We start from the raw sequence: 16286 nt of genomic DNA on the forward strand, positions 1-16286 counted from the left end.
GAAGGTTTGTTTTCTTTTCAAAACTTTGTGTGATTTTGTGAATTTGTGTTTTTGAATGTTATTAATGACTAATAATGTTTTGATTGGATCTTTGCAGAATTCAATCGAATATCAGGAAGAAATGTGAGATCCAAGTTCTACGCTGCATTGGACACACACTGCTCGTTTGATTGAAATAAATAAAAAAAAACAGGAGAAAATTGCAGAAGAAAACGAGAAGAAATTTTCAACATGTTAATTCAAAGGTATTTTTGTGACATCATCTTTGAATCATAATTTGCATTTGATTGCAATAAATTGCATTTGATGTTTTCATTGGGCTATAATGCATGTCTACCTGTCTTTACTTTTTCAAGGTCATCTGGCAGCAGTTCTCCGGGGTCTTTCAGTCCTTTAGAGGGATGAGTCTAAAGACATTTTCAGGATGTGTTTTGTAAGTAGTATTATTGTTTCTGCTTTCTTAGACTGGAAATGAAGCAGTCATTCCAGTTTACTTCACTTATTAATAAAAATTTTCAATTTTATAAAAATAAAACAAATGCATTTAATGTAAGTATTTGAAAGTAAGAGGGATGTTATATTATGGCCTTTGGAGCAAGAGCATTGCTATGTTGCAAATACAGCAGCTTGTGCCGTCACAGGGTCAGTTAGCTTCATAGGCCAGTGAAGTAATGAATGCATTTCTTTAATTTTTAAACACACTTGTTTTGAAAAGGAGGAAGATAAGCTTGAAAAAAAAAATCTTAATAAGTGTAATACCTATGTAATATGTTGAGAGAAATATAATTTCAGTTGAAAGAACCTGCTGGATTAAGATGTAAAAAGATAGTGTTAAAAGCCACAAAGTCAAAGATGCTCCGTATTATAACCAACCCTGTGAAGTCACCTGCTGTGGGATTGTAGATGGCTGCACCCTTGTTCTAAAAGCCATACTAAAACATCAATTTTCTTATTAAAAAATAGTTAATACATTTTTAAAAAGTGTGCTAAATAATGCAAACTTGACTCACTGCTTTAATCTAGCAAAACCAAATGCATTCATGAATCGGTTCCCAATTTATTAAGTTTTCCCTACAAAATATTTATATTGATTATGTAGCACCAATTGGTCTCTCACACATTTGCATTTAATTTCTTGAAAATGTTTTAAAAGTACTTTTACTGCAGTTTGTTTTATTACATTACAGTGTTTCTTTAATTTAAAAAAATATTGTTCCTTTAGAATAGTATCATGTTCAAGATACTGGAATTTAGTACCAATCTCTGCTGCAATTTTAAGCAGCAAATTTCCTGCTAACATTTTAAGCACTTTTGAGCACATTTTTAAACAGCACTGTTTTGCCATTCTGTTCACATGCTTAACAGAAATGACACTCAACAATGCTCAAATGTTAGCAGGAAATGGATGTTTTTAAAATTACTATATGGATTGGTAATAAATTCCACTATCATGACAAGCCTAGTAGAAGCAGTACAGGCAAATCCATCGTGTTGGTCTACATTGAAGAAGGAGCACCATAGCAAGGCCTTCTTATAAGAAGCATTTGAATGTAAAATGTACTATAAACACAAATAGTCATGCTAATAAGCAACTAGTTAATAGGGTAATTGGTTCCTACTAAAGTGTTACTAAATTAAGCACAAGGAATTGTATTTTTTTCACCTCTGCTTTTGGTCTCCTGGCCACTACAGGCTTTATTAGTGCCATTTAGAATATCAAACTTTACTTATTTTTCTTTCTCTATTCATAGGATGTAATTGTAGAGTCGGACTTCAGTGCAGAAGATGTTGGCCTGCTGACTGTCGTGTGTGAAGATGTCTAAAGAACCTCATTATGGATGCAATGTGGGCCTTTATACTGGAAGGAAAAGTGGTTATGGACTTTGCCACATGCAGTATGTCTCTTTTTTTGCTTTGATTTACACACTGAATTCGGACTACCCAAAGACTTTGAGCAATGCATTTGAATTTGTTCAACGTGTGTTGCTTTTGCTGGGAGGGAAACGTAATGTGTTTTATTCGGCGAGTGCCTATATACTGCTGTGCTTTATGTTTAAAGGTTCAGGTATAATGGCATGTTTAATTACAAAGTGTTGCTTTTTAACATGTTGCTGTTTGCAGTGTTACATTTAGGACTGCAGCATTTTGGTGTTTAAAACACTTTTTTTTTTTTTTTTTTTACCAAAAAAGTGTATTGTGATTTATAGGGTTGTCATAAGTATTGAGTTTGGTACCAATCGGTACTGAAATAAATAAATAAAAAGTCCATCCATTTCCCACTAACATTGCAAGAACTGATTGGCCATTGTGTTCACATGCTCAGTAGATGTGACTGATTGGCTTTGAAGGTCATTATTTTTACCACACTTCACTACTGTTCACCAGGTGCAAAGATACAAAGACACTGGATAACTTCAAAGCACTGTCGATCAGTCGATTCATCACCAGATAGCTTATATGTTAGCTTCTAAACAAATCAGCTATCGACATGGCTTTGAAACACTTCAGTGTCTGTGTAACTTTGTTTGGACTCAGTGAAAAATGGTAAACCTATGACAGTCACAGCCAATCACAGTCATTTCTGTTGAGCATGTGAACACAGTGGCCAATCAATGGTGTTTAAGAACGAGCTCAGTAGCACTCAAATGCTGGTGGAAAATGGATATTTTTAATATTTCAGTATTGATTGATACCAAACTCAATACTTTTGACCACACTAATGTGATATTTTCTGTAGGAAAATCTAAACTACACAGTCTAACAAATTAGCTTTAAAGCTTAATATCTGTTCCTCTGTGAGTGTCTATATGCTGCCATGTTTAAGGTGCTGGTGCAATGGCATGTTTAATTACACTAATTCAAGTATCTTTTTTCCAAGTGTCAAGTATTTAAAGTTTTTTTGATAGATTTTCAAACCTTTTCGAAAACTTGTGTTTTAGGGTTGAACATGTTTATTATATTTTTTGTCTGTATTGCTGTTTACAGTATATTACAGCACTTTACAACAGGTTTTTACAAAACTGTATTGTGTACAAGTGTATTGTGATACTAAAATATCACAAGTGTATTGTGAAATTCTGCTAATTTTGTCAAATAAAATGTTTACATTTAAGACCTGTATAATGTCATTACTTGTAGGTTGAACTACATATTTTATGTTCAGTTTAATTGAAGAAAATGTGGAAACCGATTGCACGTAGTTTCTTTAGTTGACATTACTTAAAATGGTGGATTAAAACAATGTTGAGACTACTAGCATTCAAGATGTTAACTGAACATGGTAGAACAGTATTAGTTAAATAGAGTTATTAAAGTAATCTTACTATAAAACCCTAAGTAAGATTACTAAATAATGACAAGTATGTTAACTAGAATTTTCTATTAAACTTACTTAATTTTTAACAGTTAGTTTACTTTATAAGTTTTAGTTTTCTTACTTCAAGGCAATAATTAAAGTTAACTTAAGATTTCCTTGTAAGTTTATATTGCAAAAATAAGGCAATCGGTTTCCAAACTTTTTTTAAGTAAACTGAACATGTTAGAATTTACAGTGTACATAAATGAATGAATGGAAAGAGGGATGGCTTGGATGAATGAATATATGTATGGATGGAATGGACTACATAAATGAATGTATGAAAAGAGGGATGGGCTGGATGAATGGATTTGACTACATAAATGAATGGATGAAAAGAGGGGTGGACTGGATGGATGAATGGATGGATGGATGATGGAATGGACTAGATGAATGAATGTATGAAAAGAGGGATGGGCTTAATTGATTTAATTGAATGAAAAGAGGGATGGATAGATGGATGGATGTATAAATGGATGGATGGAATGGACTACATGAATGAATGTATGAAAAGAGGGATGGGCTGGATGGATAGAATGGACTACATGAATGAATGAATAAATGAATGAATGAATGAATGAATGATGGAAAAATGAATAGGATGGATGGATGGATGGAATGGAATGGAATGGACTACATGAATGAATGTATGAAAAGAGGAATGGGCTGGATGGATAGAATCGACTACATGAATGAATGAATGAATGAATGAATGAATGAATGAATGAATGAATAAACGAATGAAAAAAGGAAGGAATAAATGAATGAATGAATGAATGAATGAATGAAAAGGGGAATAGGATGGATGGATGGATGGATGGATGATGGATGGAATGGCCTACATGAATGAATAAAAATGGATGGATTGAATAGATGGATGGAATACATAAACAAATTGATGAAAAGAGGAATGGACTGAATGAATGGATGGACTGGTTGGATGGATGGATGGATTGATAGATGAATGGAGGGAGGGAGGGATGAATGGATGCATGGAGGGATAAAAAGGACTGCATGAATGAATGGATAAAAAAGGCATGGAAGGAGGGAGGGATTAAATGCACTACATAAATGAATGGATGGATGGATGAAAGGATGGAATGGACTGGATTAGAAAATTAATGAATAAAGGAAAATTAATAAATCATTAATTTGTTTATTCATTCATTCAACCCATTATTACATTCAAATTCATGGACAATTTAAATTCAAGCAATACAAACAAACAAACAAACTTAAATACACTAAGATGAATGGATGGAAGAATTAATGACAGAAAATGTCATGAATTAAAATGAATGAATTAAAATGAATAAATTAATGACTAATTCATACATTAATTCATTCATTCAACATTTTTTTTTATTCATGGACAATGTGAATTCAAGCACATACTACTATATCATCTACATACTAAATGAAACTTCCCCCAGTTTTGGAAAAAGCCACGCAAAAGTGCACAAGTTCAAAGAAGATTGTGCTTTTTTTTAGTATTTATGATTTAAGGGAGTTTGTGAAGTGCAGTTCAACAGCGACTCAGAATAGCACAATGCTGTCATCATGGCATTAAGGCAAAACAATGCAGATCCCACACATCATGACAAAAACACTTTTAAACATTCCCATCTGAACGCGGCCGAGAAAATAACAGATTGTCAAGAGATCTTAGACGCTCCTGGTGAAGATGGATGATCTGCCTGAGGAAACACAATCCACACAGTCCTGACAGAGACTAGCATCAGGAGCCCATCCAGAATTTACAATCCTGACAAAGCCCATGATCAGGGACTTTCTGAAATCATTAGTGAACACCAGGCAATAAACGCAAACGAGGAATCAGAAACCATCAAGTTTATATTAAAATAAATAAATAAATAAATAAATAAATAAATAAATAAATAAAATACTACACTGATATACTGACTAGGACAAAGAATGTAATGCTGGCAACTTAATTTCTGTAAATATTGTATATTTAAATGCTAAAATATATACTCTATATTCCATGTATTATGTAAAAATATGTTTAAAAAAAAGCATAAAGATTAATGAATGAATGAAACATGGATGATTGAATGAAAGATTAGCGAAAGACAGAAAGAAAGAAATACAGAAAGAAAAAAAAGAAAGAAAGGTGAATGAATGAATGAACAAATGAACAAACAGAAGAGTGTTTGAAATGAATGAATGAAAATAAAAAGATGAATAAAAGAGAAAAAGATAAACATATGAACAAAAGAAAGGCGAATGAATGATTGAATGAATGAATGAATAAACGAATGAATGAATGAATGAACGAAAACAAAATGAATAAAGAAAGGTAAATTAATGAAATGAATGAATGAACAAATGAACAAACAAAAAAAGAAAGGTGAATGAATGAACGAATGAACAAAAACAAAGAAAGATGAATGAAAGAAAGTGAATGAATGAAATTAACGAACCAACGAAAAAAAAAGTCAAATGAACGAAAAAAGAAAGAAACAAATGAATGAAAGAAACAAAGACAAATAAATGAAATGAATGAGCGAACAAATACAAATGAATTAATGAAAGAAAAGAAAGATAAACAAATGAGAGACAATTGAACAAACAAATAAAATGAACAGGAGGCGACTGAATGAAATGAATTACTGAATGAACAAACAAATGAACAAAAGAAAAGATAAAAGAATCAAAGAAAGATAAATAAAAGAACAAACAAATGCACAAACGACAGAAAGAAAGAAAGAAAGAAAGAAAGAAAGAAAGAAAGAAAGAAAGAAAGAAAGAAAGAAGGAAAGAAAGAAAGAAAAGAAAGATAAATGAATGAATGAATGAATGAATGAATGAATGAATGAATGAATGAATGAAAACGAACAACCACATGAAAAGAAAAATGAATGAAAGAAAGGAAAGCTAGAAAGATGAATGAAAGAAAGGAAAGCAAGAAAGAAAAAAAGAAGGGTGAACAAATGAAAGAACAAAAAAGAAAGATGATTGAAAAAAGATAAACGATTGGACGAACGAAAGAAGGGTGAATGAATGAAATGAATCTTATAAATGAATGAACAAAGGAATAAACGAATGAAAGAAAACAAAGATGAGTGAATGAAAGAAACAAACAAATGAAAAGTAAATGAATGAAATTAATGAACAAATGAACGAACAAACAAACAAACATAAGAGAGAAAGGAAAGATGAATGAATGAACAAACGAACGAACAAGAGAAAAGATGAAGGAAACAAAGAAAGATAAATGAAAGAACAAACAAATGCACAAACGACAGAAAGAAAGAAAGAAAGAAAGAAAGAAAGAAAGAAAGAAAGAAATGTGAACAAAAAAAAACAAACAAGAAAAAGTCAATTTAATATAATTTAACAAAACCATTTAAATAACTAAACAATATTTCAATAACTGATAATAACCACAAACTCATGTAGAATATCATTTATAATTAAATATTTTACTGTAATTAAATGAACTGTAACAACAGTAAAATGATATTATGTACATCAAATATAAATTAAAATAATCATTTAAAATATCATAAATATTTATATATAAATCTAAATTTTGTATAAACAAATTGAGGTTTAATTTTAATATTTAACAGTAAATTTTGGTTTTTGTGTCTTTTCCATTAAATAAATAAATGTTGTTATATTGCCTAGTTGAGGAATAGGAATAGTAATGGAGGAGAGAGAGCGGGTAAATGGCCACGAGATAAAGCAGCACAGCACCGTGTGGTTTAACCATAAAGCTCCTCTCTCCTGGACCTCATGAGCAGGGCAAAGTGGGAGGCCCAGGAGGATCTGGTTCCTGATTCCCCAAGCCTGTCCTGATGGCTAAAACACAGCCATTAAAACACTCAGTAGGAACAAAGTTTCTGGGGGAAACCGCAGGCTCTCTTGGCCACATCCACAGCCGACTGGGGCTCCGTTTTAATTGAGACAGCCCGTATAAAGTCTCATGCTAATACCCTTTTGTCCACGGTTCTTGCTGCAGACCTTTAATTACGTCTTTCAACTGTGGCCATTTATTTCGTTTCAGCACAGCGAGAACAAAAGCCTCATAGAGACAAAGTATAAACGTTCATGCTCATATGACCAAGACCTAGAGTATATCATGATGCACCTCTCAGGTCATTCAGGGTGTCTTGGAGAGGTGTTCAAGCCTCAACAATTAGATACTCGGGTGCCTCAGGGCTCTGTTCTTGGACCAATTTGGTTTTATATTTACAGGGAATTGATAGGATGTCATTCAGACACAGATCTTCTTATCATCGCTACACTGAAGGCACTCAAGTCCACCTCACATCCAGCAATCTTGCTTTGGAAAACCTGACATATGAAGTTAAAGGTGCAGTATGCAAGTTTGACACCCAGTGGTTAAACTAGGTATTGCACACCTGGTTTAAAACACACACAAGCGCAGGTTGCCAGATTGACGACACCAACAGCAGTGTGCCTGACTACCGAGCCTAAAGGCTGATTTGAGTTGTGTTTAACGGAAAAGCAACGGCACACAAATATTTCCCCTATTAAAAGGAGATTTTAGAAACAGCTTCTGTTTCTCACAGGTGAACAGCAGCAAACTGACAATGATCAGCTCAGGTACACCTCATGTGCTTTATTCAATGTTAAATGCTAATGATGCGAGTTTGAATGCCACTTTACGTGACATTTATTGCCATAATACTGAAAGCAGCAGCTGTCTACGGAGCCCAGATATTGTGTTCATATTTCTTGTATGCCACAGAGCGTCATCTGAATAATTTTTGATATTTTTATGCAAATTTTTAAATATGCGAATGTGCGTATATTTAGATGTGCGAATGTGCGCGTCCGCTGTGTGTTACTTTTAAAAGGTCATGAAACAGCAAAACACATTTTTTGAGCTGTTGACAGTCGTATGTGCGTTCCACGCTGTTATAAACACTATTAGGACACATATAGTTCACTAAAAAGTGAATTTTTTTTTGCGTTATTTTGAGCAAATTCGTTCTTCTGGTTTAAAACAAGTTTTTGAAGCTGCGTCATGCAGATTACATACTTGTGTGTATTCCAGTGTGGAGACTGGATGTCTGTACCTGCGATTGCTTTGTGATGTCTCTGAGCGTGCAGCATTAATTCATGAGAAAGACTTGGCTCAAACCAATCAGCGCGCTCTATTGTGTATGAGGTGCAACCTCATTAATATGCATGATCGCTTCAAAGACTGTTTGTACCTGTACAGTGTTCAGACGGCAAAGAGATGCCACGTTGTGTTGCTAAAACAAGTGGGACACCAAGAATTTGGAGATACGGGTCGTCAGTGTTGCGTTTATTAATGTGCTGCAAGGAAGGTTTTGTTTTCATTTCTTGCTATGAGAGCGCAGCTGGACTCACGTGTGGATTACAGTGCACGCGACAGAAATACATTTGTTAGGAATATTTTTTACCCGAGAGCTTTTCACATCTGGAACTGATGAAATCTGGATTTGCCGCTCGTCTTATAAAAATTATAAAAATGATGCGGCTCCAGTTTGTGTTGATTGTCCTGTCTCTACAGATTTGGTAAGGAAGCGATCAGTGGTCTTTGTTTGTTTATTCAGATGGCAAATTTAGTTTGTATCATCAGCAGTACTCTGTCAGTGTTTAAAGAAAGACCTCAGTCAATATGATTTAGATACTAACGCCCAATCCCAATTCAACCCCTTAGCCCTTCCCCTTACCCCTACCCCTCGTTTTGCGCGTGCATGCCAAGGAGTAGGGGTGTCCCAATTCTCTTTAGCTTGAAGGTGTAGGGCTAAGGGGAAGGGGTGAAAAGCCCTTCGAACGAAGATTTTTCAGGACCACACTCTTGAAACCAAGGGGTAAGAAAATTTCCTAGAATGCACCAACCCCAGCAGCAGTATTACTGAACCCGGAAGATCCACAAATTAGTATTTTTTGTCACTATTACGAATTTTTATGACAAACAAACATGTTTTAATATATTCATAGCCGCGATCGTGTTTTACTGTCATGCTTTTTTTTTAAAAAACGCACAAAAAAAATAATAAAAAACCACCAAATTTCACGATCTATAATCCCTATTAAATAACTCCTGTACAGCAGTCCCACAGCATTCTGACACTGGAATACCCTGTCAGTAATGTCTAGTGGCTGTCAATGGGCTTTTTACAGTGTCTCCTATAATGTTAGTGTTGTTTTTGTTGTGTTTACATTGATGAATATGACCACTGTGTAATTACACAGTACAGTTACGATCTTATTGCCGCATTAGATCGTTATGATAACATAATATATGCCTTCAGTGATCTCCTGAAGATAAATACCAAAAAATAACACAACTGGAATCCCTCCAGCAGTCGCCATCGTCTGATCTCACAGGAAGCAGGAGATCGCAAGGACATATGATGACGTGTGCAGGTGCTGTAGTGCTGTCCCATTTCTTAGGGGTAAATCACTACAATATTATGGACTGAAAGATCCGCTGTAAATGCTGCTCTCCGAATGTAAACGTGTAAACACCTCAATCAAACTATTACCATCGTGCACAATTTTCGCCGTATTTTGTGACAGGATAGTCTATACCACGGGTCACCAACCCTGCTCCTGGAGAGCTACCCTCCTGCAGAATTCAGTCCCAACCCTTATCAAACACACCTGAACCAATTAATAGTACCTAAAGCAGCACTTGATAATTACAAACAGGTGTGTTTGGTCAGGGTTGCAACTGAAATGTGCAGGAAGGTAGCTCTCCGGGAACAGGGTTGGTGACCCCTGGTCTATACATACACGGCTTAGTTATGGAGAAATGCATTGTTGTTTTTTTTCTCCCATGCGCCGTGAGGTATCAAACATTTTATTAAAACTACACTCTTCCAGCAGTTCATCCTCGCATCCAACATCTCATTTGTCACAGGGGGCATGCAGGAAGTGTTCCTGAATGAAAGTGAAAGTGCCAAACTGCAGTTAAAGTCCACAAATTAAGAATTTGGCAAATGATTCGATTACTGATGTCCATGTAAACACAGTCACAGTATTTCTCCCCTGCGTCTGTGTTTGTTTTGCCCCTTTGAAAATCAGAGCGTGCCCAAATGGAAACTCCCATTTTTATGCAAAATCTTCGCTCTTCCCCTCCCCCCACAACCCCAACTTAACCGAGCTGGACACACCCACTTTCCTGACTTTTTCCAAACTAGAGGTGTGAAAACACCCTGCTGAAACAGGGGGTGTTTGTGACCCTTTAACTGTCATGTGCGCAATGCAATCAGTGTGCAACCCTCTTAAGAATGGAATCTGCTTTGGCTTTGTGGATCAGTGACTGCAGGAAAAAGAACATTACTCCTGATGCCAACATTATCCACACAAAAGCTAAAAAGCTTTATGAACCTTTTGCTGACAGTGATGAATGTTTTGAAATAGGTTTTGAACTTTGGTTTCATTCTATAATACTGGCCTTTTTTTTCTTTGAACTTTCTTTGAGAGTTTTAAACAAGAGAGAAATGTGAGAACAGCCTTAAAACATCTAGAATAAGTCTAAAAAATAAAGTGGACTACTTCACAGATCACTAGTTATTTTTAGAACGTAACTTTCGTGATTAACGAGGGACCACTGTACTCCAAATTTTGCTTGTATTTGTGTGCTGCTTTCATTGTCATTTACCAGTTTATTGATCTGCATGTAAAACTCGTAAACTGCTGAACAAACCATTGTGTGGATTAACCCGATTAAAATGCTGATCAGCAGATGGATTGTGGGTGTGTTACAGTGAATATAAATTGAAGTATACACATTTATCCTGACCTCTAGACGCTCCTGCTTGACCTCATCCAGCTCATCGTCCTCCATCAGTGTCAGATATTCCCCCGTCTGGTCAATGGAGCTCAGGAAGTCCTGCGCCAGACGCTGCCTCTTGTTTGCATTGCTGCTGCTGCTGCTGTATTTGTCTGAAACACACAGACAGGTAGATGGGTTTAGAGAGAGTGTGCAGCATTCAGAGGGATGCACCGAGTTTGATCTACTCATATTATAAAAGGTTGTTCATTCTCAGGCAACATGGGTAAGCAAAACTCTTTGTCAACAGCAATCACATGTGGTGACCCACAAGGTTAAAAAGTCCTCTGTTTTTGTTGCTTTATACATGTTTCCTTTTGGTTCAAAAATATAACGCCTAGTATCACAGTTACGCTGACAATTCACAAATGTATCTACCCAGGACTCGAAATGAACCTTTTTGCTTGGTAGTGTAACCCCGCTGGTCCTACACCACCCAACCCGCTCCGAGCTGGTATCGAACCAGCGACCTTTCGCATGGGAGTCGGTTGCTCTACCAAGGAGGCTAAAGACCATGGCCTCTAGCATCTGTCGCTAGAGCTCCTTTAGAGGTCAGAGGAGCGAGGTTTTACCTGCACAGCACTTACTAGCTGGCCTCCGTTACACTCACCCCCCTAAACCTCACTCCCATCCGGGACACGGCACCAATGTAACCCCGCTGGTCCTACACCACCCAACCCGCTCCGAGCTGGTATCGAACCAGCGACCTTTCGCATGGGAGTCGGTTGCTCTACCAAGGAGGCTAAAGACCATGGCCTCTAGCATCTGTCGCTAGAACTGCTTTAGAGGTCAGAGGAGCGAGGTTTTACCTGCACAGCACTTACTAGCTGGCCTCCGTTACACTCACCCCCCTAAACCTCACTCCCATCCGGGACACGGCACCAATGTAACCCCGCTGGTCCTACACCACCCAACCCGCTCCGAGCTGGTATCGAACCGGCGACCTTTCGCATGGGAGTCGGTTGCTCTACCAAGGAGGCTAAAGACCATGGCCTCTAGCATCTGTCGCTAGAGCTCCTTTAGAGGTCAGAGGAGCGAGGTTTTACCTGCACAGCACTTACTAGCTGGCCTCCGTTACACTCACCCCCCTAAACCTCACTCCCATCCGGGACACGGCACCAATGTAACCCCGCTGGTCCTACACCACCCAACCCGCTCCGAGCTGGTATCGAACCAGCGACCTTTCGCATGGGAGTCGGTTGCTCTACCAAGGAGGCTAAAGACCATGGCCTCTAGCATCTGTCGCTAGAACTGCTTTAGAGGTCAGAGGAGCGAGGTTTTACCTGCACAGCACTTACTAGCTGGCCTCCGTTACACTCACCCCCCTAAACCTCACTCCCATCCGGGACACGGCACCAATGTAACCCCGCTGGTCCTACACCACCCAACCCGCTCCGAGCTGGTATCGAACCAGCGACCTTTCGCATGGGAGTCGGTTGCTCTACCAAGGAGGCTAAAGACCATGGCCTCTAGCATCTGTCGCTAGAACTGCTTTAGAGGTCAGAGGAGCGAGGTTTTACCTGCACAGCACTTACTAGCTGGCCTCCGTTACACTCACCCCCCTAAACCTCACTCCCATCCGGGACACGGCACCAATGTAACCCCGCTGGTCCTACACCACCCAACCCGCTCCGAGCTGGTATCGAACCGGCGACCTTTCGCATGGGAGTCGGTTGCTCTACCAAGGAGGCTAAAGACCATGGCCTCTAGCATCTGTCGCTAGAGCTCCTTTAGAGGTCAGAGGAGCGAGGTTTTACCTGCACAGCACTTACTAGCTGGCCTCCGTTACACTCACCCCCCTAAACCTCACTCCCATCCGGGACACGGCACCAATGTAACCCCGCTGGTCCTACACCACCCAACCCGCTCCGAGCTGGTATCGAACCAGCGACCTTTCGCATGGGAGTCGGTTGCTCTACCAAGGAGGCTAAAGACCATGGCCTCTAGCATCTGTCGCTAGAACTGCTTTAGAGGTCAGAGGAGCGAGGTTTTACCAGCACAGCACTTACTAGCTGGCCTCCGTTACACTCACCCCCCTAAACCTCACTCCCATCCGGGACACGGCACCAATGTAACCCCGCTGGTCCTACACCACCCAACCCGCTCCGAGCTGGTATCGAACCGGCGACCTTTCGCATGGGAGTCGGTTGCTCTACCAAGGAGGCTAAAGACCATGGCCTCTATCATCTGTCGCTAGAGCTCCTTTAGAGGTCAGAGGAGTGAGGTTTTACCTGCACAGCACTTAATAGCTGGCCTCCGTTACAGTAGCACCGGTGCTCCTAACTTTAAAAGTTTAGGTGCATCAGCCAAAATTAAGTCGCTCCCACGAATTATAAGCACCGTTACTACAAGTGTTACACAAACATATTTATTGCATTTGAAATCAACAGTAAATAAACTAACAAGCAAAAAAAAAAAAATATATATATATATATATTTTTATATATATATATATATATATATATATATATATATATATATATATATGCAAGTGTGAGCAAAATGTGTTTCAACGAAATCTCGTTATCACAAGAAAATAGATTTTTATAACATAACTGAGTGACCAAAAGGTACACGGACGCTCACCAGCCCTGAACGCACTGCTTGACATGAATGAATCTGTTAGCGATATAACTGTGCTGTTCTCACGGGTGCTGTCTGATATTGCACTGATGCTTTTGACATATACTGTACCTTATTATATGCATGTGTCATGTTAATAGCAATATTTTTTATGAGTATCGATACTAGTTTAGTCAGTGCAAGCCCGTTTGTGATGGTGTACGTGGTGTTAAATTTGACATATAGCTGCCACTTGCACGGCGGACAGCATCTGGTAATTATATGAAGGATTAAACTGAAGCTCTCGTGCTAGATGTGGCAAATAGTTACCTGAAAATTCCATCCCACAGACTTTTTATAGCGGACTTGAAGCCAACTGAAGTCTTTTATTCACTCTTCTAAAAGTGTAGATGGTGGATTAACATTCAGCACATGGTCACTAGTAAGATGTGTCATTATTTATAACTTTAGATGCCTTGGTTTCTAAAACAAAATCTGTCAGTGTTGTCTTCATTCTCATCTTCAACGCTTTACAGAGTAGCCCTCTCTGTCATCCCAAGCCAGAAGGCATTAACTGAGTGATTGACAGCTGATATTTCAGTGCTAGAGCAGTGGTGGGCCAACAAGAAGAGCGTGAAGGCGGGGAAAGCACTACGGACTTGGCTTTGTTTACTGCAGCAAGTTGATATGACAACTGTTTTAAACCATTCTTGAGCGCTGCGTTTCGCGTTTCAAGTGCAGAGATGCATTCTGCGTGAATGTATCCCAAATCCGCGCATGTGGTGAACAAAAACTGGTCGCACACAACAATTTTATACACTCGCACAAATGCTACCAAACATATTTTGAGGTCGCATGGACAAAATTTCGGGCACATGTGCGACCAAAATGGTCGCAATTTCGAGCCCTGCTACCTGTCGAATCAGCTGTCTGGAATACTCTATTCTGATTGAATCAGACGGGACATCAGACGTGACATTCCAAGACATGTTTCTGCCAGCTTTGTATTTTTTAAATGTTAAGCACCATCTTGTTTCTGAATAATGCGCAGGTTAGTGTATACTACATCAGCTGTTTTCGCTACTGTCAGCTTTGTGTTTTTGACTGTTTGGCGCCATCTTGTGTCTGAATAACGTGCAGGTTAGTGTATACTCCATCAGCTGTTTTTTCGCTACTGTTAGCTTTGTGTTTTTGACTGTTTGGCGCCACCTTTGTCTGAATAACGCGCAGGTTAGTGTATACTATATCGGCTGTTTTCATTTCTGTCAGCTTTGCATACTTCTTGTGACTAAATAATGTGCAGAATTACTATTATGGCTCAGAACAATGTGTAATAAGTGGGATAAAGTACAATTCAGCAGGTTGCTATTGCAGAATAATTAAACTAATGAAACTTTAGTGTAAAGTGTGACCTATAATTTTAAGTATGTATTCATTTTTAAAGAACAATCACAAGTTGTGAGTCTAAAAGCATCCTCAAATAAACACCAAATATTTTCTTTCTGTTTAAAAAACTCCCATGGTGCACCTTGTGAAGTGTTTGATAATCGCTATGTCACTTTAAGTGAGCAGATCAAAGCTCAATATGAATAGAAACTCAGATATGAGACTTTTGCAAACTATGACTATAAATTCCACATCGGCACACAATATCAGCTCAAGCACAGAAAACCCCTCTCAGAGTTTCCAGCATGTTCCTGCAATACCAGCCCAAAAAAACAAGGAACGTGTTCATCAAATGAAAGGAAATACATTGATTAAACACACTTCAGTGAAGTAACGTCTGCTAGTGAATGACAGAAACAACCCCAGAAAATGTTTAATCAAGCTTACTGAATGTATAACACCTAAACAGCAGCTGCTTTTCTGGCCTTCGGGTTGGCAGAGACTGGCACAGCTGTAATCGTGGACTTCCTCTGGAAACGGAGCGACTCAATCAAATGCTCGAAACGTCACTTCATATAAACTCACTTTAAATTGTTACACATACATCAGCAGACATAATTAGCAGCGTGTTTCTGGCTTTAAATAGTCCTTAATTTGACATTCGATACAATATTTGGATGAAAGTAAGGCCTTGGAAAATCTTGGTTTGGATGAATAGCTAATCTAATAATGATAAAATGGTGCATTAAAATCAAACTACATAAACACTAGGAAATCTCAGTGAATTCATCCTTCAACATTAGGAAGTAAAAATAGCTGTTTTTAATGAGTCTGTAACAGGGTGATCAGGAGAGTTTCAAAAGTAGCAGATGAAAATATAAAACTATGAAATTATAAAACAGCTCAAAATCTATAGATATATAAATTGTTTTAATTTAATGCATTTTTGGAGATTTTACGACCTTTAATAATATCTAAAAGAACAACACACTTCAAAAACATTAACTTAAAATCAAATTAATTCAATTTAAATTAAAAATTTTAATAAATTAAATTTTAAAAGTAAAATAAAAATAAAATAAAATAAAGGTAATAATATAAAATAAAAGTAAAATAAAATAAAAAACATATAATAAAATAAAATAAAAATAAAAATTTAATTAAACAAAAAATATA

The 16286-nt window shown here is 37.7% G+C and overlaps 2 protein-coding genes across 4 annotated transcripts in view; one reads left to right on the forward strand and one right to left on the reverse strand.

The window, feature by feature from the left end:
* cdc5l (CDC5 cell division cycle 5-like (S. pombe)) overlaps nt 1–16286 on the forward strand; it is a 453211-nt gene that overhangs the window by 171413 nt on the left and 265512 nt on the right. The gene's annotated exons all lie outside the window — the stretch shown is intronic.
* The window catches only part of supt3h (SPT3 homolog, SAGA and STAGA complex component), a 267830-nt gene that overhangs the window by 67773 nt on the left and 183771 nt on the right, over nt 1–16286 (reverse strand). For all 3 annotated transcript variants that reach the window (XM_021467143.3, XM_073927195.1, NM_001002625.1), the window contains one exon: nt 11133–11275. In XM_021467143.3, the coding sequence (XP_021322818.1) occupies nt 11133–11275 (143 nt within the window). The remainder of the gene's footprint in view (nt 1–11132; nt 11276–16286) is intronic.

Source organism: Danio rerio, chromosome 17 (assembly GCF_049306965.1).
Source record: "Danio rerio strain Tuebingen ecotype United States chromosome 17, GRCz12tu, whole genome shotgun sequence".
In the NCBI taxonomy this organism is placed as follows: Eukaryota; Metazoa; Chordata; class Actinopteri; order Cypriniformes; family Danionidae; genus Danio; species Danio rerio.